The sequence below is a fragment of the Nannobrachium achirus genome (genome assembly GCF_963921795.1).
Source record: "Nannobrachium achirus genome assembly, chromosome: 2".
NCBI classification, from domain to species: Eukaryota; Metazoa; Chordata; class Actinopteri; order Myctophiformes; family Myctophidae; genus Nannobrachium; species Nannobrachium achirus.
In genome coordinates, this window is record NC_137811.1 from 11,785,131 (window position 1) to 11,811,173 (window position 26,043).

General features: G+C 40.4%; 2 protein-coding genes across 4 annotated transcripts in view; both read left to right on the forward strand.

The window, feature by feature from the left end:
• Positions 1–1,553: 1,553 nt before the first annotated feature.
• Positions 1,554–7,613, forward strand: LOC308296466 (uncharacterized protein; the record flags this gene model as incomplete). The annotated part of the gene is made up of 5 exons (XM_080739754.1): positions 1,554–1,661; positions 2,425–2,526; positions 4,243–4,557; positions 4,723–5,001; positions 7,591–7,613. The coding sequence occupies exons 1-5, from the start codon at positions 1,592–1,594 to the stop codon at positions 7,611–7,613; spliced, it is 789 nt and encodes a 262-aa protein (XP_080595880.1). The 5' UTR covers positions 1,554–1,591.
• Positions 7,614–10,433: 2,820 nt separating this feature from the next.
• The window catches only part of LOC308301172 (protein NLRC3-like), a 34,057-nt gene continuing 18,447 nt past the window's right edge, over positions 10,434–26,043 (forward strand). The window contains exons 1-9 of one of the 3 annotated variants that reach the window (XM_080745065.1): positions 10,434–10,495; positions 11,034–11,101; positions 13,275–13,388; positions 18,657–18,770; positions 20,151–20,264; positions 21,465–21,578; positions 22,241–22,354; positions 24,027–24,140; positions 24,629–24,742. In XM_080745065.1, the coding sequence (XP_080601191.1) occupies positions 11,076–11,101; positions 13,275–13,388; positions 18,657–18,770; positions 20,151–20,264; positions 21,465–21,578; positions 22,241–22,354; positions 24,027–24,140; positions 24,629–24,742 (824 nt within the window). In that variant the 5' untranslated portion in view covers positions 10,434–10,495; positions 11,034–11,075. The remainder of the gene's footprint in view (positions 10,496–11,033; positions 11,102–13,274; positions 13,389–18,656; positions 18,771–20,150; positions 20,265–21,464; positions 21,579–22,240; positions 22,355–24,026; positions 24,141–24,628; positions 24,743–26,043) is intronic. The other 2 variants (XM_080745066.1, XM_080745067.1) reach the window with 2 other exon arrangements.

The window sequence follows — 26,043 nt, forward strand, 5'->3', positions numbered from 1 at the left end:
TATGTGTTTGAGCGAATGAGCACAATCAGCACATACACACCCACGCACACACACACAAACACACATCACACACAGTCAGTCCGATCGTCAGATACAACTGTGCGGAGATTTCTCAGAAATGTGCCGCGGTCCGGACATGGACTGCGGTCCGCCTATTGAGGACCCCTGACCCTGTCCTTCACACTATTCGGTGCTCAACTATTCGGTTTTAAAAGCTATCCAGCCGAAAACCGAAAATGCATTTTTAGCCATTTTCGGCCGAAAATTTTCGGTGCCGAATATTCGGCCTCATCCCTAGTTAATATATTATGTTTTCCTGAGTTACCAATTTCTAAATCATTAAATGGTTCATATTTACACATTAAAAACAATAAAACTGGGAGAAACAAGAATACAAATGTTTTCTAACGCACATACAGCAAAAGGGGCTTGAGCCCTTAATTTTTATCCGTCTGAAAAGGCCCTTTTAGAAATGTCAGCCCATGCCTCTCCAAAATTCTGTGCACTCCCCTGGATAGGCACAGAATTGTGCAGCAGACAGCGGAGATGCACGCATGTAGCCGCATGTTAGGGCCACAGCTCGGCCCCAGGGGGGCCGTCCACCGCATCTATAGCAGATACCCAAGCTAAGTAGAGCAATAACTTCCAATCGTTACGCTGCAGATGAAAACTGACATCGGCACTGTTTCACCTCCTTAATTATGTCTGCAAACGTTTTAGTAGTCAATCGAATTATTTTAGGAGGTGGTTTGCACGGGCAGACGATGGCTGGAGGAGGACATGCATGTGCTGCTGTTTATGTTGTGCGATGTGCGCCGCCGTCTCGTCTCCTCGCGATGAAGGCAATGACGCATGAATAGTAAAACAAAACATTTGCGCACATGATATTTTAGACGAAAGAAAACTTTGATTAAACTTCGCGAATGTGGTCGCACCAAATATATTTTTTGTAAGACGTTTTTCATCGACTCGGTCGGATTTTGACTTAATTTTATTTATTTTTTTATTTTCACTCCAAATGCCAATAAAATCATCTGGGTCGCACGTATTTAATAGGGTCGGTCGCCTACCCGAACCCAGAATATTCTTTTGTTAGGCCTAATATGTCAGTACATTAACAACAATATAACAATGCATAGGAATATCAATCTAGAAAAACAATAACATAGGTAGACCACACACTAATCAGTAAAAAAAAATCTAAAACCTAAAAATGCTATCTAGCTTAATGTATGATCATTGAGGGAAGTGGAGTGTTACAGTAGTGCTATGGGTTTAGGTGGAGTCTGAAGAGGTGAGTCTTCAGTCCACGGCGGAAGCTAGGGAGTGAGTCTTTAGTTCTAAGTGCAACAGGGAGTTTATTCCACAGTTTGGGGGCATCAAAGTCTGTAGGGCCTATAGTAAAGGGTGGTCCACTGGGGGGTATAGTTGTTGGTGAGGTGAGGTAGGCATATAAGAAAGATTGTCTACTTTCACCTTATTCACTTCCATCATTTGCATATTCTTGACACCACTATGTGTGAGGTTATTAAAGTCCTTGTTGAATTGCTTCATTTCAGACCAGTGTGTGGAGTCCAGACTGCAGGTGAAGATGAACTCTCCAGACTCAGCCAGGGACATTTCTATTAAACAGGAGGAACCTGAAGATCAGCCACACTTCAGTAAGTTTAACCACTTGAACCCCAGCATCACTATGCAGGAGGAACATGTGCTGAAATCAGTCGATCTGAAAGCTCTTAACTTGTTGAGTATTATCTTTTAATATTGTTTCATAATTTCATGATTTAAATTCAATCTTTGCTGTGACAACATTATATGTATTTAGTATCAAAATCATCCTATAATGTGGCGTTGATTCAAGCAGTGCCAACTAAGCGTTATGTTGCATTATGGATATTTTTTAGTTTTTGTCGCATTCCTAAACCAATAATGTGATAACCAGCAGTGGTTCCATATGGAGACACGTTCCTTATGAAGACACAAAGATTCGCCTCAAATTATTGTCTTAGGAATGCGACAAAAGCATAAAAAATATCCATGAATTCAAGTCTTCATGGGGTGAGTAATAGATTAAAAATCACACCCGTGTGAACTGAGCGGTGGTTTACCCACCAACCCCCCCCCCCCCCCTCTCCCCCCTCCCCCTGTGTGCGTGTGTGTGTGTGTGCCTGGCCTGGCCTGGCCTGAGAACAGCGCCCCTCCCTTAACATGTGTGGTCATAAAAGGTACTACACCACAGGCTTGAGGCTACATACAGACCCACCCACATACAAACAAACATACATACCTACACACACGGCCACGCTATGGAGACGGTGTGACCACCGCTCAAAAAAAGTCATTTTGGGGATGAACTATTGGACCATTATGTTCATATGTTGACAATAGGTCTGAAGTTATTAATGTTGAATTGCTTCATTTCAGAACAGTGTGTGGAGTCCAGACTGCAGGTGAAGATGAACTCTTCAGACTCAGCCAGGACCATTTCTATTAAACAGGAGGAACCTGAAGATCACCCACACTTCAGTAAGTTTAACCACTTGAACCCCAGCATCGCATCTTACAGGACATACATATTCTGTTACTACTTGAAAAGGTAAAGGAAAAACAAAACAATTGCTGGCAGTGGTTTGTGGTAGGGATGTCACGATACCAGAAATTTAGTAGTCGATGCCAATACCATTGAAATTCCACGATTCTCGATACCATTTCGATACCACGATAAAAATAAAAAATAAACCCCATGTAGTTCAACATACACTCCTTTATTAGAAGTGAACAACAAACAACAATACTGTATGCTTAAACAGAAGTTGCATGTAGCTTTAAATGATTAAAATAAAATAATGTGCATGTAGCCTTAAAAAAATGTATCATTAAAAAAATAAAAGTGTTGGCTGTGTGTGTGTTGCTGCTGCTGGCTTTGCTCTGGCCTGTCCTCCCTGTCAAAGTCTCCTCTGGCTGATACTGTGAAAAGAACATTGAGATTTCAGTTAGTAGGTGTAGCTAAGTGACTGACTACAGCAACAATATGAAAACGGCATAGGCTGTAATAACACAAACACACACACACACACACACACACACACACACACACACACACAATGCAAGCAGTCACGTGGTGAAACCCTTTTTAGTGATATTTATTACAAATCATAGCCCATTACAACCGCACGCACACACACACACACACAGCCTATTATTACAACCGCACGCACAAACACACACACACACACATAATCCTAGCGTAAAAAAGTCTAGAAGAACATTGGCCAAACATCAATGCCAGCCTTCTCAAACAAAGAATAACGTATGTATTATTCCAGCGTTGTTTAACGTTACGTTGGGCGATTCAGTAAATGAGCTGCCTTGTAACTTTATGTAACTTTATGCGGGACAGACGGGGGCTGCTCTCCGTGACGAGGCTGGACACAACGTTAACGTTACTTTGCCAGGCAGCTCATTTACTGTGTGGGCTCACCATAGTAACGTTATTAGATATGGGCAACAATGATAACATGTGAATTCAAATGCACTCACCTTGAATTCTGGATGTCGGTCTTTTAGATGTCCCCCCCCCCCCCCCCCCCCCTTTCGTCTGGAAACGGTTACGGGCGGCGGGCCCGGCGTACAGGTTTTTGACGATCAACTATTAATCCCTGCTCATCCTCGAATGCGAAGTACTATACGCGACTTTTGGTTAGTTTTTCTTCTCAACTATGGAGGGGAGGGCAGCTGTCGCTGCTTGTTGGAGACGACGCGATGCAGATGCGTGTGCCGCCGCCAATGCCCGCCATGTTGCATGTTGTTGTTTTTCTCCTTGAAGCGTGGTAGTCCACGTAACGTTATCACAGCATCAGACCCTGCTGTGAGGGTTGTGCGTGTGTCTCCGACTGCCTGCTGTGAGGGTTGCCAGATAACCGCTCATTTACAGCCCAAAAATAACACAAAAGAAGCGGCCAGATCTGGCGTCTCGGTACCAACGGTACTTCGGTACTACCGTACTTGTAGAAAAGTCAGTACCGTACCGTACCGTCACATTTGGCATCGAGTTGGTACCGAAGTATCGGTTCTGGTGACAAGCCTAGTTTGTGGTTTGAATAAATATTCTCTGCAGTGAATGAGGTAAGCAGATGATACCACATTTCTCATGTTGTACACATGGAGGAGGGGGATGTTAATGTTTATTTACACTTAAGGAATCCAGTGTTGGCTATCATGTTGTTTTTTTTCTGCTCCTAGACTTACTGCTCATGGCTGTGTGTAAAGAGGAGGATTCTCCTGAACAGGAGAGGAGCTCCAGTCTGCTCCAGGAGGAACCAGAGCCTCCACACATTAAGGAGGAACAGGAGGAACCAGAGCCTCCACACATTAAGGAGGAACAAGATGAGCTACTTCAAAGACCAGCGGAGCCTGATGGGTCAACGTCGATATTAACAGCAGTGAAAAGTGAAGACGATGATGAAGAAGACATCTCTTCACACTGTACTGAAGTTGAGCTTGAATCTGACTCTGAAGTCACTGAAGACAGTGATGATTGGGAGGAGACCAGTGGAGGTCAGTCAGTGTTAAACACGGGGACAGGACAGGGGGAAAGAAACTGGGATTTGGAATAAGAGGTTGATGAAAGATTACTCACCCGTTTTAAACTGCCTCTCTCTCTCTCTCTCTCTCTCTCTCTCTCTCTCTCTCTCTCTCTCTCTCTCTCTCTCTCTCTCTCAGGAGACACTGAAGAAAAACCTTACCACTGTGAACATTGCAACAAGAGTTTCAGAATGTCACGCTGCGTGAAGAGGCACCAGCATGTCCACACTGGAGAAAAACCTTTTCACTGTAAACTTTGTGACAAGAGTTTTAGGCAATCATTTCACCTGAAGAGGCACCAGCATGTCCACACTGGGGAAAAACCTTTTCACTGTAAACATTGTGACAAGAGTTTCAGGCAGTCATCTAACCTGAGAGAGCACCAGCGTGTCCACACTGGAGAAAAACCTTTTCACTGTAAACATTGTGACAAGAGTTTCAGGCAGTCATCTAACCTGAGAGAGCACCAGCGTGTTCACACTGGAGAAAAACCTTTTCACTGTACACACTGTGACAAGAGTTTTAGTGTGTCATCTAAACTGACGAAGCACCAGCTTGTCCACACTGGAGAAAAACGTTTTCACTGTAATCATTGTGACAAGAGTTTCAGTGACTCCTCTAACCTAAAGAGACACCAGCGTCTCCACACTGGAGAAAAACCTTTTCACTGTAAACATTGTGACAAGAGTTTCAGTGACTCATCTAACCTGAAGAACCACCAGCGTGTTCACACTAGAGAAAAACCTTTTCACTGTACACACTGTGACAAGATTTTCAGAACGTCATCTAGCCTGGAGAATCACCAGGGTGTCCACACTGGAGAAAAGCGTTTTCACTGTAGACATTGTGACAAGATTTTCAGAACGTCATCTAGCCTGGAGAATCACCAGGGTGTCCACACTGGAGAAAATCGTGTTCACTGTAGACATTGTGACAAGAGTTTCAGTCGCTCCTCTAACCTGAACAGACACCTGCGTGTCCACACTTAAAAAAAAAAAAAAAAAAAAAAAAAAAAAAACTCACATAGTCTGAAGGAACATCAGCATATCCACATTCCCACACTGGAGGAAAAAAAACCTTTCCAGTGTACACATTGTGACAAGAGTTTCAATTGTTGTAATTTAAAAAGACACCAATTTATTCACACCAAGGGAAACAAACGTTCTACCTTAAAATAGCTCACTGGGAGGATCAAATGAAACACCTGTATGTTGGTAGGGAGGTGGATAGAAAAATACAAAGATTATGGATATTCATACTGCTCCTGTCAACAGAGGCCTTTCCTATCCTTAATTTCCCTAATTCTTTTTAACACTGTAACCATACACATATATTATATATATATATATGTCACGGTTAGATAGAGAAACGGTGAGATAGAGAAACGGAGCGCTTGTCGTGCGTCGCGGGGCGGAACAAGCGGTCGCTTTGACCCACAACAACGTCGCGTCGGCAGGAATGATAGCGCGCACCCCACAGAGGTTAGGGTTAGGGTTAGGGTTAGGCATAGTTTTACTGAGGTTAGGGTTAGGGTTAGGGTTAGAGTAAGGCATAGTAAGCTAATGGCTAAACACAGCCGAGCTGGGCTAGTAAATAAACGAAAGAGAGTCGCAAACGAGTGACGTCAGCGCCTGCACTAGTGAATGGCTGACTGGCTGTTGTCGCCATCTGGTGGTGATTGGTGTGTGGTGAACTACAAAACGAGCGCTCTTACCACAGTCTCACTGAGTTACCCAAAATGACTGTAACATATATATTACTCGATTAATTGCAACTTACTGTAATAGCGATTCATTATTTTTGTCACAATTAATCGCATGTTTATTTTAGCCATTTCGTTGTTTAGGACACAGCTCTATGTGTGTGAGCATGCTGCTTAGGTTTTTCTGTTATGGGTTGAGGATTTCCATGGTCATTGTAGATGTTACACAGTACCTTTACTGTTGTTACCCCACGAGAGAGAGAGAGAGGGAGAGGGAGAGGGAGAGAGAGAGAGAATTTATAAGCATAACGGTGGACACTACAGTACTCATAGTTACTTATATGTGATGTTACTTTAGTCAATCAATATAATTATTTGTTGGGTTTGAGTTTATGATTTCAGCTTATTTATTTGTTTCTAATAAACATGCATTTGCATAAAGCAAGCATTTGTCTACTCCCATGTTGATGAGAGTATTAAAAATCAAACCTCGGTTCGAAGTGAAGCGGTGAATCTTAGTATAGAATTGTCTGGAGAGCTGGTATGACAGCCGGCATAATAGGTTTTAAAAGAATATTATAAAAGATCCTGCTTGCTGATCTCTTAGTTGTTTGTCAACTGCATCCCTCTATAATTATTTCAGTTTCCCAGGTCTGTTATCTCGCCCTGTTATCTTTGTGGCCTACTACATTTCTCAACTCTGCCTACTATATTTAAAACCTGAAGGCCAAATCATCATGTGAAGCTTGACCAATCCTCAAAGTATCCATTCATCTGACCGGGAGGGACACCGCACACATATTCTGGACATACAGGACAGATAAAGCCTATTCATTCTGAACTGAAATTACCATATATGGACATGGGACACACATTTTGCTTTTTGAAAAAGCCTATTCATTCTGGACTGATATTTTGCACGTACGGGACAGGAAAAACCTGTTCATTCTGGCCTGGAGTGACCATATATGGGCATGAGGTGACATACATTGTGTTTTTGAAAAACCCTGTTCATTCTGGACTGAGATCACCATACATGGTAATTAAACGGACATTCTGTTTTTGAAAAAGCCTGTTCATTCTGGACTAAAAATCAAAAGCCACTCATAGGAAGCGGTTTTCACCGCTTCAAAAACTTGGGGGAAAGAAGAAGAAGAAAAAGATCTGTTTAAGATTAGAAATATGTGATTAATCTGTGATTCATCATGATTATGGACTATCAATTAGCGTGTTCATCCTGGTGAGAGGACACGTGTTGCAGCATTCTGTAATAATTGGGATTTTGCAACTGTTTTCTTTGGCAGACAACTACACCAAATATAGCTGATCTACAAGCTCACAAAAGCAAGAGTTTTATTTTGGCTAATGTTTCCCCCAGAACAGATGCTGGGGTTCAAGGGATTAATAATATAATATACAAAAACTGTACATAAACACAGTGAGATTTTATCAAGTACTGCTGGAAGCTCTTTCCTAAATCACCACTAGAGGGCAGCATTACTCCATTGATACACTGAGCTTGATCAGCCTGTCAATACAAATTGTCGCATAAGCAGCCCAAATGGACATTTAGAAACCATGTTGTCAGCTGTAGATGAAGAATACTTCCTCACAGGGGTGTTGCTCCAAATTCTCGGCACAAGGATTCACTGCAAGCCCCCCATGAATGTTCTTCATAGGGGGAGGGGTTTAACCCATTTAGACTGGGAACGCATTATTACACATTCTTTTGTGCTTTAACTATTGAATCATAGCAGACATACAAGCTCACAGCGCTGAGCTTGTAGATCTGCTATTTTTGAAAAAATAGTTTGAAAACCCTATGCTTCTATGTCTGTGGTGCTCAAACCTTTTCATGTGAAGGACTCAGAAAATGATATGTATTTGGCCACGGACCCCCCATCTCAAAACATTTAGTTCCTCCAGGGACCCCTCAGAAGCAACATTTGAGTTGCAGTTCATGAGTTGATGACTTCTCAAAAATAGCAGATATACAAGCTTGCAGCGAGTGCTTCGCTGTGAGCTTGTATATCTGCTATTTTTCAATATCTAAAGTATGTTTTCCCTGTGTCTCCTATAGGGTAGATACCCTCACAAAAACATACAGTAATCCTGGTCTCTATACTGCCTCCCCCTGGCCAGCCAGGGCGCCTGATGGAGGGGAAAGGAACTGGTTGGAATAACGTGTTCCTTCCGCACGCACTACGTCCATACCGGGGAAATCCCCACTGTCAGGTGAAAAGAAGCAACTTAGACTCCTCATGCATAGAAGGAAGCATGAGGTCAGTCCGTTGGCTCCCCAGGTGCGGCAGAGGGAGAGCAGAGCCTAGGATTACGTAGCCTATCTTAGGCAATTGGCACTGGGTGAACAAATGGGTTACAACATAGTGGGATAAAGATTATATATATAAAAAAAGAAAAATAACTAATGAAAAAAAACATCACAAGGATGCAACTGGGACGTATCATCAGTGATGTAGCCTGGGGTCGACGGGTGTTTCGGGTCTCGCAACATCATACACCCTCGCCCAGGTGACCCAGCCGGGGTTGATCAAGTCCCGATTTACGTCCCAGTAGCTATCCACGATCAGTCCTATTAGGGAAAGACAGGGTCACTTAATGTGCTGCACCGGAACTACTCTGCCGGGATTGGGGGTACTATTCTGGCGCGTGGAAGAACTAGGCTCTATGGGTTGACTCCTGGCCGGGCTCCTCCTACGTCTCACCAGGTCCTGTCCTGCTCTCACCAGGTTCAGAACCTGTGCGTTGCACCAGACCCCAATCCAAACATTCCATTCAGCTGCTGCAGTTGAATGGCCCTCCTAAAGGCCTCACCGTGGATTTGTTGGGCTTCTTCCTCACGGAAGACACAGGCTGGGGCGCTAACCCAACCTGCTCCCGGGTGCCGTCTAAATTCCGGCCGTCAACCGAGTCTCCGGTGGTCACCAAACTATTCCTCGTTGTCACATAGTCTATTCCTATGAGCCACTATAAATAGAACTAATAATGAAAAAAAAACATCACAAGGATGCAACTGGGACGTATCATCAGTGATGTAGCTAAAGTATGTGTGTGTGTGTGTGTGTGTGTGTGTGTGTGTGTGTGTGTGTGTGTGTGTGTGTGTGTGTGTGTGTGTGTGTGTGTGTGTGTGCAGGGGCGCTGGAACTCCCAAATCCCAAGGGGAGCTGAGCCTGGAGGAGTGCATGCGTGCTGCCTTTGGCCGCACGCCGAAAATTCACGTTTTTTATCCGGTTTTGGGTTATTTTTATTACGGTTTCGGGTGCTTATTCCCCGCACAACGGTGTAACAAGGAGCTATATAGTTACTAGTTATTTTAGCACACAGTGCAATACACAGCACGCATGCACAGTTGCACACACACAGTCACTCACACACACACTACAAAATCGGGTATTCTTTTTTTAACAGTTTTCTACTGTTTTTTATTCCCCATATACAACAGTGTTAGTTTGCAACAATGAGCCTATAGACAGTTTCTAGTTCTCAAATAAATAGACTTTGGTGTGCCATCAAAGCGGGATTTAAATTTGACTTCCCTTCTGACCGGAAGAGGCAAGGTGACCATGTGATTATGTCACCATGTGATAATCAAATACCTTTATTCAACATATTTTATTCCCCAAAGTCAAATACGTTATTGTTTTAATATAGCTCTGTGTGTGTGTGTGTATACAGTATATAGGCTTATTTAAAAAAAAAAAAGAAAAAAAAAAGAAAAAACGTTTTTTTTTTCTTTTTTTCTCCCCACCACCAGGGGAGCTGCAGCTCCCTCAGCACCCCACTTCCAGCGCCCCTGTGTGTGTGTGAGTGTGAGTGTGTGTGTGTGTGTGTGTGTGTGTGTGTGTGTGTGTGTGAGTGAGTGAGTGAGAGAGAGAGAGAGAGAGAGAGAGAGATAGAGAACTTGGACATTGTACTGAACAATCTGCAGCAGTTATCACACAATAAATCACACCACCATAAAGCTATAAACATAACTGTACTTACATTACACTGCCCCCCCCCTTCTCTCTCTCTCTCTCTCTCTCTCTCTCTCTCTCTCTCTCTCACTCTCTCTCTCTCTCTCTCTCTCTCTCTCTCTCTCTCTCTCTCTCTCTCTCTCTCTCAGATCATTTCTTCCACACATCATCAGGGTAACAGTGTTTGTTAAAGTACAGAGAATCAAACCTTCATTATTGACGCCATGGACAGGTAATGGAAATTACTATTTACACTATATACATTATTTTATTAGCCATTGTTCTATCTATTACTTTGTCAATGAAATGAGTAATCAAGCAGCATTTAGAATTATATTATTTTCACTAGCCTATAAAAAATGAAATGATGAAACAATAATTGCATATAATGATTTGCTCAAAATAAGTATTGAATGTAGTTTTGTATTTCATTAAATTATTGATTATTAATATATACTTATTTTTATAAATGATAGAATCCACAGCAGGGTATAATAGCAGCATTGTGTTTTCCAGGGGAAAATAGTGACTTTGATAAAGTGAGTGAAGGACCACACATTGACTATTGAAATGAAATGTGAAACAAATAGTGCTGAATTATGTTCAAACTGTCGATTTCCTTTTTTTTTATTTTTTATTTTTTATTTGATGGCCAGATTGAGAGAGGAACGAATCCGGCCCTCTGACCGTATGTTGGCCACATGTGATCTACAGTCTATTGTTACAATTACAACTATTTAAAATATTGTTGTTTTGTTGTTGTTTATCAGATTCAGTCATCCAGAGTGAGTTACAAAGAAGAACACATAAACATGGATCCTGATCAATCAACTACAGGGTAAGTGTTACATTAAGCAATATTAAATGAGGATGTGCATTATCATGATTATCGGAATTAAGATATTCAATGTAAAGTGTTTTAATGCCAGGTTTTACTATGTGCCTGAACTTCACATGAACACTGCTAGCGTAGCCGCTTACAAGGCATCGCCTGCGGAAACAATAATAGCGAGCGGCTACTTTGCGACCTGCATTTGAGCTGATTTCTTTGTTTGATGAGACCCGTTCCATATGCTCATTATCATCAAGGCTAGAATAGATAGCTATTTCAGATTGCTTCGTAGGAACTACCTGTTGTATAATGTTTCATATTTCTTTACTCTTTCAAATATTTCTAAAGAAGAAAGTGTAGCCTAAAATGTTTGTAGCCTATGATATGATGTCATAATTAAACTTAATGTTGACATGGAACCACTGACTATCAAGGAAATGAAAACGCACTTCGTGTCAAAAAGGTTGCCGACCCCTGGCCTATAGAATAGAGTTAAAGTATGTAAAGGGCTATAGATCACTTTGGTAGAGGTTTGGGTTGTGTAGACATGATGTAACACCAAACGTGAGCAAAAGGAAGTTGCTCAATTGATTATAAATAGATCATTCAAAATATCTTCCTCATTTAGAGGCTCAGGAGGAGCTCTTTCATCCCATAAGAATTGCAAGAAAGTCGACATTTGTATTAAAAAAGACGGTATACTATAATAATAGTTCATGTACAACATGTTATAGACACAATGGGACCTTTTCCACCGGCAAAAAAACAGTTTGGGTTCTTTCTCCCACCTATGGGATGAACCAGAGGTGAGCTTTTCCACCGAGAACCGAGTTGGTTCCGAACCGTAAAAGTTGGTTCACGGATGGTTCGCAAGAACGAACCAAGGTTCTAAGAAAGTGCCGGTGGAAAAGGCCCAACTGTGTGTGTGTGCGTGTGTGTGTGTGTGTGTGTGTGTGTGTGTGTGTGTGTGTGTGTGTGTGTGTGTGTGTGTGTGTGTGTGAGAGGGTGTTAGAGTGTATGTGTGTGTGTGTGTGTGTGTGTGTGTGTGTGTGTGTGTGTGTGTGTGTGTGTGTGTGTGTGTGTGTGTGTGTGTGTGTGAGAGAGAGTGCTATCATCCTGATATTACACTTTGATACTTATCAACATGTTTAAACAGCTAATTTAATCATAAAGTGACAGCAGACAATTCACCTGAAATCTAAGTCAGGTCCTCAATGAAGAAATTCAAAAACTGTCCTGGGTGTTCCCAAAAGCCTGATTAGACGATAAAATGACCAAAAGTTTTTTGAAAGTGAAATATCCCTTTAACCCTTGTTAAAAGTTGTGTAAAGTGTGTAAAGGGCGAGATCACTTTGGTAGAAGTTTGGGTTGTGTAGTTACCCTGACATCCAAAAGTGATTCCTCATTTGATTAGAAATAAATAGTTCATTCAAAACATCCTCCTCATTGACTTATAAATGTACAGTGAAGAGGCTCAGGAGGAGCTCTTTTACCCTGTAACAAATTGCAAGGAAGTTGACATTTATATTTAAAAAAAGAAGAAAAATTATTATATATCTACATTTTTTTACACACTGACTTATTTGTGTATCCCAAAGGTCAAATTAGCCTTTGTGATTTTGGGAGAAAAACGATTACCTCAAGAACAGATATACAATCAGTGTAACATCATGTATACTGTACATAAATCCCATTTGGCCGACCATTTTTAATAATTCTTTGGGAAAATGGAAAACATTAAATACAATAATATTTTATTGAAAATAAATGAAAAAAGTTATTGAAAAAACACGGTCTGCTCACGTATTAGGAGGGTATTATGAGTCACCAGAAAAAATAATGTGTGTTTTTAATGAATCTATCATGGTTAAAATGGAGTTTGAAGTTACAATGGGTGTGTATGTGGAGAGGGCCTGGGCGTGTTGGAGCTGGTAACATTTACATCAAATATCTAAATACTGAATGAAGAAAATTAAAAACTGTTCAGGGTGTTCATACAAGCCTGATTAGACCATACAATGACCAAAAGTTTCTTGAAAGTGTAATATCCCTTTAAATTAACAACATATATACTCTGTCCTCATTTAAATATAAGTGTTTGAATATTTAAATGTGAATCAACTAGCGTGACTAGTTGATAAATAATTGTAATGTTTCATGTTGGTTGTCATGGTGTCAGGGTTGACCAGCAGAGAGCAGAGTCTCCTGTCCCCAGCTGTGTCTCTATGAAGAGTGACAAGTCTAAGGATGGACAAATTGACTTCAAAGATGGACACCACTCTACTGATCAGAGGTCAGAAGTCCTTAGATTATTGGGCCAACTATTATTGACATTTCTTTTACACTGTGACTCTGCAGGAGGCAAGTGGTCTATAAGAGGGTCTGTGTGTATTCTACAGGATAAGTGCCAAATCTATATGAATCATTAACTTTGTCATAAAATCAATAAACTTGGTACATATTAGGGCTGGAACGGTGCAGTCAGCCCACGGTTCCGTTTGAATCTCTGTTTTTGGCTCTCGGTATCGGTTTGGTTTCGGTACAGTAAAAAAAAAAAAAAAATCTAATATTTTAAAGATGGGGTGCCATCATTTGTTTCCCCCCAAAACGTGATAATAAGGTATTATGATTATACTAGGAGGAAGATGTTCCCCAAAACTTTTTACAAAAAGAGTTAAAACTAGAAGAAGTGCTCTTCCGAGCACATGTCTCCACCAGCCACGTGTCCTGGTGGTGCTATAATAGGCCAATGTAAAAAGGGTGGCATGTGTTCTTCACCAATCTTAGACCTTTCATAGCACCACCATGAGGCTGATTTGAACATTTTGTCGTGTAATTTCTTCCTTGGCCTTTTGCGATTGTGCAAAATCGCAAAAATTGTGCAAAGTTTGGAGGCCAATCTTAGCCAAATAGCCAATCAGGATTGAATATTTAACACGGGACAGATCCGTCTTGATCATATGACTGTAGAGATACTGTGTACTGATTTGTGTTAATTTTGGGTAAAATCGGAAGGAGTAATATCCAAAAATGTGTCTTACATAAGTCGGCCTCCTGGTGGCGCTATAAAAGGCTGATGTGAAAAATGTGGGGCAGAGGTTCTGAAATGGCATCCAGGGAGTGCGCTTACAAAGTTTGAAACTGATCGGTGGAGTTATAGGTAAAACCACAAATCGGCCTGTTATAACGCCACCATGAGGCTGATTTCAAAAATTTGAAGTGGCATTTCTTCCTCGGCCTAGTGGGAACATGTGTGCGCGATTTCATGTTAATTGCACTCTGCATTTGTGATTTGAGGCATTTTGTCCAAAATGGCCCAATCTTACAAACTTTGAAAGCCAATATCAGACAATCAGGATGGAATATGGACAATCAGATAGATCTGTGTTGATCACATGACTGTAGAGACACCGTCTACCGATTTGCGTGATTTTTTGACAAAATCTGTAGGAGTAGTGTACAGAAATGTGTTTTGCAAACATCGGCCTCATGGTGGCGCTAGAACAGGGCCATTTGAAAAATGTGGGGCAGAGGTTCTGAATTGGCATCCAGGGAGTGTGCTTACAACGTTTGAAACTGATCGGTGGAGTTATAGGTAAAACCACAAATCGGCCTGTTATAGCGCCACCAAGAGGCTGATTTCAAAAATTTGAAGTGGCATTTCTTCCTCGGCCTAGTGGGAACGTGTGTGCGCGATTTCATGTTAATTGCACTCTGCATTTGTGATTTGAGGCATTTTGTCCAAAATGGACCAATCTTACAAACTTTGAAAGCCAATATCAGACAATCAGGATGGAATATGGACAATCAGACAGCTCTGTGTCGATCACATGACTGTAGAGACACTGTCTACCGATTTGCGTGATTTTTGGTCAAAATCTGTAGGAGTAGTGTACAGAAATGTGTTTTGCAAACATCGGCCTCAAGGTGGCGCTAAAACAGGGCCATTTGAAAAATGTGGGGCAGAGGTTCTGAATTGGCATCCAGGGAGTGTGTGTGCTCATTTTGGCAGCGACCGGGCCAACGGCGCCGGAGATTAGCTGTACACAAACTCGGAGGACGGACGGACGCACGGACGCACGGACGGACGGACGGACGGACGGACAGGGGCGAAAACATACTCTCCCCCTGCCTTCGGCTGGTGGAGACAATGAAGTTCTTATGTGGCCACACCCAAAAAAAGAAAGAAATTTGGTTCATTCGGTATGGGCTGTTCGGTTCGGGAGAGGGCCATTCGGTTCGGTATATCGGTTCGGTTCAGTATTGTTGCAACCTTAGTACAGTTTGAGCCCCATGGCAGCGATTTCTTTTACGCCATAAATTACTTTGCATCATCTCTCTTGAACGAAACATGATAATACGGAATACATTATGTCTATCACTATGTTTTTTTTAATGATTACAAGTAAGACCAATGCGATGCGAGAGTTGTCTAGCCAAGAACTACTCAGGACTCCTGGATCGCTGCCCAAACCACCTGACCGCAACTGCCTCTGTTATCATGTTGCATTGACCTGAAATCAACCTGACGTTGTTAGACTTTGATACTGAACATGTTTAAACAGCTCATATAATCATAAAGTTTAATATCTAACTCACATTTAAGAACCACCATTTCTTATCAGCAGACAGTAGATCATTATGAAATCTATAATTTACAATGTGGATAATTTGACTTAACTTGTGACTAGTCTTCATCTAGGGTTCTTTCCAAACCATTGATGGCCTGCAATCTAACTGATATTTAAACAGCTCATATAATCATTGTGTTTCTTTGTTCCTCTTTTTTTATTATTATGAATAATAAAATGGTCAACGATTTCTAGGACACCTCAATGACAAACAGTGTTGTTAACTGTCATCTACACAGTTTGAACACGTCAGGGGAAACACAAGAGTGATTACACATTTGAACAGATTAAAGTTAACTGGATTCACAACCAGTAAAACCAATGCATTGCGACTGTAGGTGTTGTGCATCTTGCCTTTCCTGGCTTTGCCCTGGTTTGGCTCTAGTGTAAGTTTTCTTGCCTCTAGTTCTTGGTGCCTGACCCTCAGTGCCCTGCCAGTCTCATCCTTCTCTCTCTAACTTTGTCTGTGACCCATGGTAGGTCCCCTTAAAGGTCCACATTTCTGATGTGGTCAGTCCATGTCACACCTAGTGCCATTCATAGCATTCTTGTGGAGACTCCATCTAAGGCTCTTTCCAAACCACCTGACCTCTACTGTCTCTGTTATCATGTTGCATTGACCTGAAATCAACCTGATGTTGTTAGACTTTGATACTGAACTGTTTAAACAGCTCATATAATCATAAAGTTTAATATCTAACTCACATTTAAGACACACCATTTTTATGAGATAATTGTGAAATATATCATTTAAAATGTGGATAATTTGACTTGACTTGTGACTAGACTATCTATTTCAACCAATTAGATAGCTTCGTCAGAACTACCTGTTGTATAATGTTTCATATCTCTTTCAGCAAGAGCCGTCTCTTTTACTCTTTAAATATGTCTAAAGAAGAAGGAGAAAAGAATGGTTGTTATGTAGCCCATGATATGGTGTCATAATTAAACTTAATGTTGACATGGCACCAAATTCTGGGCCCTGGGTACACACCCCCACCCGTTCACTTAGATCAGCCAACACAGGGATGTTGACAGAACCCTCGCTAAAAACTCCAGGGCAAAAATCCACTCGTCCGAGACAGTTTGCCCTCCTGGCTCCCAAGTTGTGGAATAAACTCCCTGTCGCACTTAGAACAACGGACTCACTCGCTAGCTTTCGCCGTGGACTGAAGACTCACCTTTTCAGACTCCACCTAAACCCTTAGCACTACAGAAAAAATCAATGACCTTACATGAAGCTAGTTAGCATTTGTTTTTTAGGTTTTTAGAACTTTGATTATATTGTGTTTTTTTCTAGATAGATATCCATTTGCATTTGTTATATTGCTGTTGATGCACTGATATATTATCTTGTTTATTATTGTGATGTTTTATCTGCTTATTGTAAGTCGCTTTGGATTAAAAGCGTCTGCTAAATGCCTAAACTGTAAACTCTAAACTGTACAAGGATTCACTGCGGGCCCCCCATGAATGTTCTTCATAGGGCGAGGGGGTTTAACCCATTTAGAATGGGAACGTATTATTACGCATTATTTTGTGCTTTAACTATTGAAAAACAGTAGATACACAAGCTCACAGCGCGGCACCGAGTGCCGCACTGCGAGCTTGTAGATCTGCTATTTTGTTTAAATCGTGAACAATTGTGCAAGTCTTTGAATATTTCAAATCCTTCTAAGGTTTTTTGAGCCTATGCTTCTATATCACTGGTGCTCAAACCTTTTCATGTGAAGGACCTCCAAAATGATATGTATTTGGCCACGGACCCCCATTTCCCCCAAAAGTTTGCTTAAAAAATACATACTGTATATTCAAAGATTTCCCCACATTTTCACGACTTCTCAAATATAGCAGATCTACAAGCGTGCAGCGCGACACTCGGTGCTGCGCTGTGAGCTTGTATATCTGCTATTTTTCAATAGCTAAAGTATACAATAATTAAGGCCCCTCCACTTTGGGCCCTAGTAACTCAGTCCCACTCCACCCCCCCCCCCCCCCCCCCCCCCCCCAGTTGGCAACACCTGGCCTATACAATAGAATTAAAGTGTGTAAAGGGGAAATCGCTTGGATAGGTTTGGGTTGTGTAGTTACCTTGAAATGATGTAACTCCCAAAGTGAGCAAAAAAAAAAAAAAAAAAAAAAAAAGAACGGTTGCTCAATTGATTAGAAATAAATAGATCATTCAAAATATCCTCATCCTTGCCTTATAATTGTACAGTTAAGAGGCTCAGGAGGTACTCTTTTACCCTGTAAAAATTGCAAGGTTGACATTTTATTAAAAAAACAATATATTTTTTAAATAATAGTTAATGTACAACATTTGTGTGTGTGTGTGTGTGTGTGTGTGTGTGTGTGTGTGTGTGTGTGTGTGTGTGTGTGTGTGTGTGTGTGTGTGTGTGTGTGTGTGTGTGTGTGTGTGTGCGTGCGTGCGTGCGTGCGTGCGTGTTTCAGTCATGTTTGTTCGTAGTTACTGCACTTTGGCTTGTAGCCCGGTCTGCTATCATCCTGCTGTGACATACAAATGTTGAGAATCACTGATCTATGTTATGGAATGAAACTCCGTTATGAAACTCTTTTATAAAAGATTAAGCTTCATATATGTGTTTATATTAAAAATGACCACAAAAAGTGTAATATAATGATAAAATAATCATTTTGGCCATTGTCAGGCTGACTTTGTTTATTATATTCTTTTATAAGGGATGTAAACAAAGTCAGCCTTACAATGGCCAAAATGATTATTGTATCATTATTTTACGCTTTTTGTGGTAATTTCTGAATAGAAACACATATATGAAGCTTAATCTTTTATAAAATATTTTCGAAACATTATTTTTATTTTAGCGTCCGTTTTTCAAGAAAAAGTTGACTATAGCTCCTTTAAATTAACAACATATATACTCTGTCCTGGTTGGTTGTCATGGTGTCAGGGTTGACCAGCAGAGAGCAGAGTCTCCTGGGCCCAGCTGTCTCTCCATGAAGAGTGACAAGTCCAAGGATGGACAAATTGACTTCAAAGATGGACACCACTCTACTGATCAGAGGTCAGAATGTAATACTATCAGAAAACAACACATTCATTCATTTTATTAGATTCTAATGATCAGAGGTCAGAGATCCTGAGATTATTGGGCGAACTATTCCTGACATTTCTTTTACACTGTGACTCTGCAGGAGGCTAGTGGTCTATAAGAGGGTCTGTGTGTAGTCCACAGGATAAGTGCCAAATCTATGAATCATTCACTTAGACTTGGTATATAGGTACAGTTTGAGGCCCTATGGCAGCCATTTCCTTTCTGCCTTTGCATCATCTCTCCTGAACCAAACATGATTTACAGAATTATGTCTATCACTATGTTTTTTTTTTATGGTTAACGATTACAAGCAAGACCAATTCGATGCGAGAGTGGTCTAGCCAACATCAACTTAGGACTCCTGGATCGCTGCCCAAACCATCTGATGTTGTTAGACTTGATGTAACACCAAAAGTGAGCAAAAGGAAGTCGCTCAATTGATTGTAAATAGATCATTCAAAATATCTTCCTCATTTAGAGGCTCAAGAGGAGCTCTTTCATCCCATAAGAATTGCAAGAAAGTCGACATTTGTATTAAAAAAGGACGGTATACTATAATAATAGTTCATGTACAACATTTTATAGACACAATGGGACCTTTTCCACCGACAAAAAAACAAACAAAAAACGTTGGGGTTCTTTCTCCTGCCTATGGGATGAACCAGAGGTGAGCTTTTTCACCGAGAACCGAGTTGGTTCTGAACCGTAAAAGTTGGTTCACGGCTGGTTCGCAAGAACGAACCAAGGTTCTAAGAAAGTGCAGGTGGAAAAGGCCCCACTGTGTGTGTGTGTGTGTGTGTGTGTGTGTGTGTGTGTGTGTGTGTGTGTGTGTGTGTGTGTGTGTGTGTGTGTGTGTGTGTGTGTGCGTGCGTGCGTGCGTGCGTGCGTGCTATCATCCTGATATTACACTTTGATACTTATCAACATGTTTAAACAGCTCATTTAATCATAACGTTTACATTTTAACCAGCACTGTATTCTTATCAGCAGACAATACACCTGAAATCTAAGTCAGGTCCTTGAGTTCCCAGCAAAATGAGGAACAGTTTAACCACCCTATTTTATACTTTGGCTATTTGAAAAATAGCCGATCTACAAGCTCACAATGTGTCACATTGTGGCACATTTTTTTAATTTGTACCGTACTACTGAGTTTGTACATCTAAAATATTGTTTTAGATGAGGTCAGCAGCCTGATACATTTCAATGTGGTGCGAATCACTGATATACTGTATGTTATGAAATGTGACTTAAATTAACAATGTACTGTACATACTCTGTCTTGTATCAACTAGTGTGACTGACTACATTATAAATGTAATGTTTTCATGTTGGTTGTCATGGTGTCAGGGTTGATCAGCAGAGAGCAGAGTCTCCTGGGCCCAGCTGTGTTTCCATGAAGAGTGACCAGTCTATAGGAGGATATATGGACTTCAAAGATGGACAGCATTCTACTGATCAGAGGTCAGAATGGGAAACTAACAGAAAACATGATTTTGTTTTGTTGAACTCTACTGATCAAAGGTCAGAAATCATAAGATTATTCATGATGTTGAGCTTTTAATCTCCCAAAACATCACATCCTTTATCCAGAGCAGCATCCATTATGAAACTGTGCGCGTTCATTAAATGCACAAAAAAGCAGATCTCTAGAAAAGAGCCACTCCCCAGAGCACAGGTCACACCAGGATGGGTGGCCTACCAGGTCTTTTTCAGTTGTGAAAACACACTTCATGTCAAAAAGGTTGCAGACAACTGGCCTATACAATAGAGTTAAAGTGTGTTAAGGGCGAGATCACTTTGGTAGAAGTTTGGGTTGTGTAGTTACCTTGACATGATGAAACTCCAAAAGTGAGCAAATAAATCAAAAAATGTTCCCCAATTGATTAGAAATAAAGAGATCATTCAAAATATCCTCCTCCTTGACTTATAAATGTACAGTGAAGATGCTCGGGAGGACCTGTAAAAAACACACTGACTTATTTGTGTATCCCAAAGGTCAAATTAGCCTTTGTGATTTTGGGAGAAAAATGATTACCTCAAGAACAGATACTACAGTGTAACATCACCTATATGCAGCAATCTCATTTTGCTGACAGTTGAAACACTTTTGAACCCATTTTCAGTAAAATATTTGTTCGTAGTTACTGCACTTTGGCTTTGTATGGCAGTGTAGGTCTGCTATCATCACAAGGTTACCCTTTGATACTTATCAACATGTTTAAACAGCTCATATAATCATAAAGTTTACAACCAGCACTTTATACTTATCAGCAGACACTACATCTGAAACCTAAGTCATTGTTTCTCAAAGTGCAATCTAGGGGCCCCCATGGGTCATTGAGGAGGTTCCAGGGGGTCCCCAGCAAATGAGGAACAGTTTAACCACTTTAAGCCTATTTTATACTTTGGTTATTTGAAAAATAGACGATCTACAAGTACACAATGTCATTTGTACATCTAAAACATTGTTTTAGATGAGGTCAGCAGCCTGATTTCAATGTGGTGTGTTTGACCTACAAATGTGTCTAACTCGACTTAAATTAACAACAGACATACTCTGTCCTTATTTAAATATAAGTGTTTAATATTTAAATGTGTATCAACTAATGTGACTAGTTGATGCATAAATGTAATGTTTCATGTTGGTTGTCATGGTGTCAGGGTTGACCAGCAGAGAGCAGAGTCTCCTTTGCCCAGCTGTGTTTCCATGAAGAGTGACCAGTCTATAGGAGGATATATGGACTTCAAAGATGGACACCATTCAACTGATCAGAGGTCAGAATGGGAAACTATCCGAAATGAATGAATTGTACTAGATTCTAATTATCAGAGGCCAGAATGTAAACATAATAATATATATAAAGCCATGATGTGCTGGCAGCCCGGCAGGGTGGAGCCCAGGATTATTAGTGTAGTTTACTGAAGAAACTGAATCAGATCAGAATAGTACAGAAGTACCAATAATACAGCTGTTGTCCTGCTGCCCTGTATGTCACTGTTGTCCCTGCATGTACCATACGTCACTATTGTCCTGCTACTCTGTCACCATGTTACTGTTTCAGCATGGCTATTCTGTGTCTGTAAGAAATTACTCTTTGGAATTGTCCTCTCTTGGAAGAGAAACATCTGTTGTCAGTGTTAATGTAATAATGACTGGAGAGGTCATTGTTGAAAAATAAACCCGGACTGGGTGATTGGACTTCATCACAATCGCCTCAGAAAACAACGGGTAGTGTTGATAAAATAGAATCAAGATTAGGTCACTGCATTGACTATTTTAACAAAAATAACTTTATTCTTACCATCAGATATACTTTATCTGAAATCTTCATTCAACAACATGCATTTGCTGTCATGTTTTAAATATATCCAGTTTCATAATCAGATTTCTACCACCTACTGTTAAATATGTTTCATTTTGCTTATCGTCCTCTCAGGGTTGATCAGCAGAGAGCAGAGTCTCCTGGGCCCAGCTGTGTTTCCATGAAGAGTGATCAGTCTATAGGAGGATATATGGACTTCAAAGATGGACACCACTCTACTGATCAGAGGTCAGAATGTAAAACTAACAGATCACATTATTTAGTTTTATTAAACTCTGCTGATCAAAGGTCAGAAATCATGAGATTATTCATGGTGTTGAGCTTTCTCCCAACACATCACATTTTTTTTTTTTTTCATAGAGCATGATTTATGATTTATAATGTATGGCTATAAAACCTTACAAAAACATTATTATTTTTTTAACATTACATGTTCCTGTGATTAGGACTACAACACCATCTGATTTAAAAAAAAATGGCCAGTAGAAATTAATTCGGGTCTTGCAGGGTTAAATGTCTAAGTTTAGCCTAGACATTTGCAATCTATATAGGCGTTATTGGCCAAAAAAGAAATCAGTCCGTGTGAGGTTGAGTTAACGCCACTGAGCCAGGTACTAGAGTAGGGTGTTTGGCTGTATTAATGTGACAACGCTGTTCATCCTGGTCAAGGTGTCCTTTTAACTGTGTGTGTGTGTGTGTGTGTGTGTGTGTGTGTGTGTGTGTGTGTGTGTGTGTGTGTGTGTGTGTGTGTGTGTGTGTGTGTGTGTGTGTGTGTGTGTGTGTGTGTGTGTGTGTTGTCTGAATGAATGAGTGTGTGTGTGTGTAATAGATGGAACACGTTTTTCTGCATTCCCAAAGAGAGAAGTAGTAATTGTTTAATTGTTAGAATTCCTACATCGGGGACCCCAAATGTTATTTTTTCCCCCTTTTTTTCTGCTGTTTCCAGTGACTAGATGTCTAATATTCGACTATTGCTCAGTGGGATGTCATAATATCTTGGATCTCCATACTAATGTACAATGTATATGGATTATAAAAGTGACACAGACAGCCTTGCCTTTGCATCACTAATACATTTATATAAAAAAAAATAAGAACAATTGTATATACATTTTTTTGTCACACTGACTTATTTGTGTATCCCAAAGGTCAAATTAGCCTTTGTGATTTTGGGAGAAAAACGATTACCTCCAGAACAGATATACAATCAATGTAACATCACGTATATACTGTACATACATACATCTCATTTGGCTGACCAGTTGAAACACTTTTGAACCCATTTTCAGTGAAATATGTGTTCGTAGTTACTGCACTTTGGCTTTGTACGGCAGTGTAGGTCTGCTATCATCACAATGTTACCCTTTGATACTGATCAAAATGTTTAAACAGCTCATATAATCATAAAGTTTACATTTCAACCACTTTATTCTTATCAGCAGACACTATCTGAAACCTAAGTCATTGTTTCTCAAAGTGCGATCTAGGGACCCCCAGGGGTCCTTGAGGAGGATCCAGGGGGTCCCCAGCAAAATGAGGAACAGTTTAACCAATTTAAGCCTATTTTATACTTTGGTTGTTTAAAAAATAGCCGATCTACAAGCACACAATGTGTCACATAGCTGCACGTTTTTGAGTTTGTACTGTACAACTGAGTTTGTACATCTAAACTATTGTTTTAGATGAGGTCAGCAGCCTGATGCATTTCAATGTGGTGTGTTTGACATACAAATGTTGAGAATCACTGATCTATGTTATGAAATGTGTCTAACTCCACTTAAATTAACAACAGACATTCCCTGTCCTCATTTAAATATAAGTGTTTAATATTCAAATGTGTATCAACTAATGTGACTAGTTGAAAAATGTAATGTTTTCATGTTGGTTGTCATGGTGTCAGGGTTGACCAGCAGAGAGCAGAGTCTCCTGTGCCCAGCTGTGTCTCCATGAAGAGCGACCAGTCTATAGGAGGATATATGGACTTCAAAGATGGACACCACTCTACTGATCAGAGGTCAGAATGTAAAACTATCCAAAATGAATTAATGTTATTAGATTCTAATGACCAGAGGTCAGAATGTAAACATAATGAATTATAATGTGCTGACAGGCAGGGTGGAGCCCAGGATTAGTAGTTTACTGAAGAAACTGAATCAGATCAGAAGAGAACAGAAGTACCAATGGTACAGCTGTTGTATGTCCCATAATGTCACTGTTGTCCCTGCATGTCCCATACAGTATGTCACTATTGTCCTGCTACTCTGTCACCATGTTACCGTTTCAGAATGGCTATTCTGTGTCTGTAAGAAATGTATGTACAAAGTTTTTCACTTAATGAAAAATGTTAACAAAAATAACTTTATTCTTACCATCAGATAAACTTTATCTGAAATCTTCATTCAACAACATGCATTTGCTGTCATGTTTTAAATGTATCCAGTTTCATACTCAGATGTCTACCACCTACTGTTAAATGTTTCATTTTGCTTATCGTCCTGTCAGGGTTGATCAGCAGAGAGCAGAGTCTCCTGGGCCCAGCTGTGTTTCCATGAAGAGTGATCAGTCTATAGGAGGATATATGGACTTCAAAGATGGACACCACTCTACTGATCAGAGGTCAGAATAATGGAAAACTAACAGAAAACATTATTTAGTTTTATTAAACTCTACAGATGAAATGTCAAAATTCACAAGATTATTGGTCTGATTATTCATGATTTTGACCTTTTATCTCTCAAAACATCACATTCTTCAAATGCACAAAAAATCAAACAGCTGCCTCAGCCGAATGGGCTATGGGATGAGAGAATCACAACATCACGCTCACAACACTTTTTCCACCACTTCCAAAATTAACATCCTAGCCAAGTTGTGTACTTTGGTGTTGCGTATGGAAAAGACAGCAAGAATATAAAAGACATGATTCGATTCCCCTGTGCACAGCGCTGACTGTCTGTAACTAACTCCAAAGTCTGCGGTGTCCCGCAATCATATTAATTTCAAAGACTCCCCTTTTGATAGAAAATTGTCTGGGCCATTAGATGTGATTTGCCTCTCTAGGACTCCTATCTACAGTGTATGCTCAAAAGCCAGTATTATCTTTATCTCAGTGTGTACACATGGTAGGCCTAGAAATCTCACATCATAGCATGCATATACTGTAGTTGCATACATTATGTAGCCCAGTGTTTCTCAAAAGGGGGTATGTGTACCCCTGGGGGTACACATAGGTACTGCAGGGGGTACTCCAGAAAATGTCCCCCCCCCAAAAAAAAAAAAAATAATAATAATAAATAAACATGATATTAATCATAGTTAAAGAAAAACATTGAATTGGGAGAGGGAAAAACATTTACTGTTATGTTTAATGATGATACATGGAGAAATTGGTGTGAGCCTGATAGTTGCTACCCCAAATTATATAGTACCAAGCACCTGGGATGTGCTTGAAAGTTTTATAGTGACATGAAAACTGAACTGAAATGTTTTGGCCACAGTTTTGAAAATAAATCTGCTCCGTGCTCAGGAGGCACCGTTTGACACTCTTTCACTCCATTTCTTATTTGTGATTTTATATTCTTGAAATGGGGGTTATCATAGCTTCAAATGGGCCTACCACTATTTATGGGTTTAATTGCAGTTTTATGAGCAAAATGTTGTTGTTGTGTAAAGAGGGTACTTGGATTCAGAAATCAGGGAAAGGGGAACTCAAGCCAAAAAAGATTGAGAAACACTGATGTAGCCTACCATGGCACATACAGCACACAATACTGTACTCCTACATATAGGCCTAGATATTCTGCTGTATTTTATTCATCACAGGGACATGCTGGGCCCCTGATTCAGCCCGGGAAAAAGAGTTGGAGAGGCCCTCATTGCGCGCTATATAGAGAGAGATCTCTCTATAGCGCTGCTGC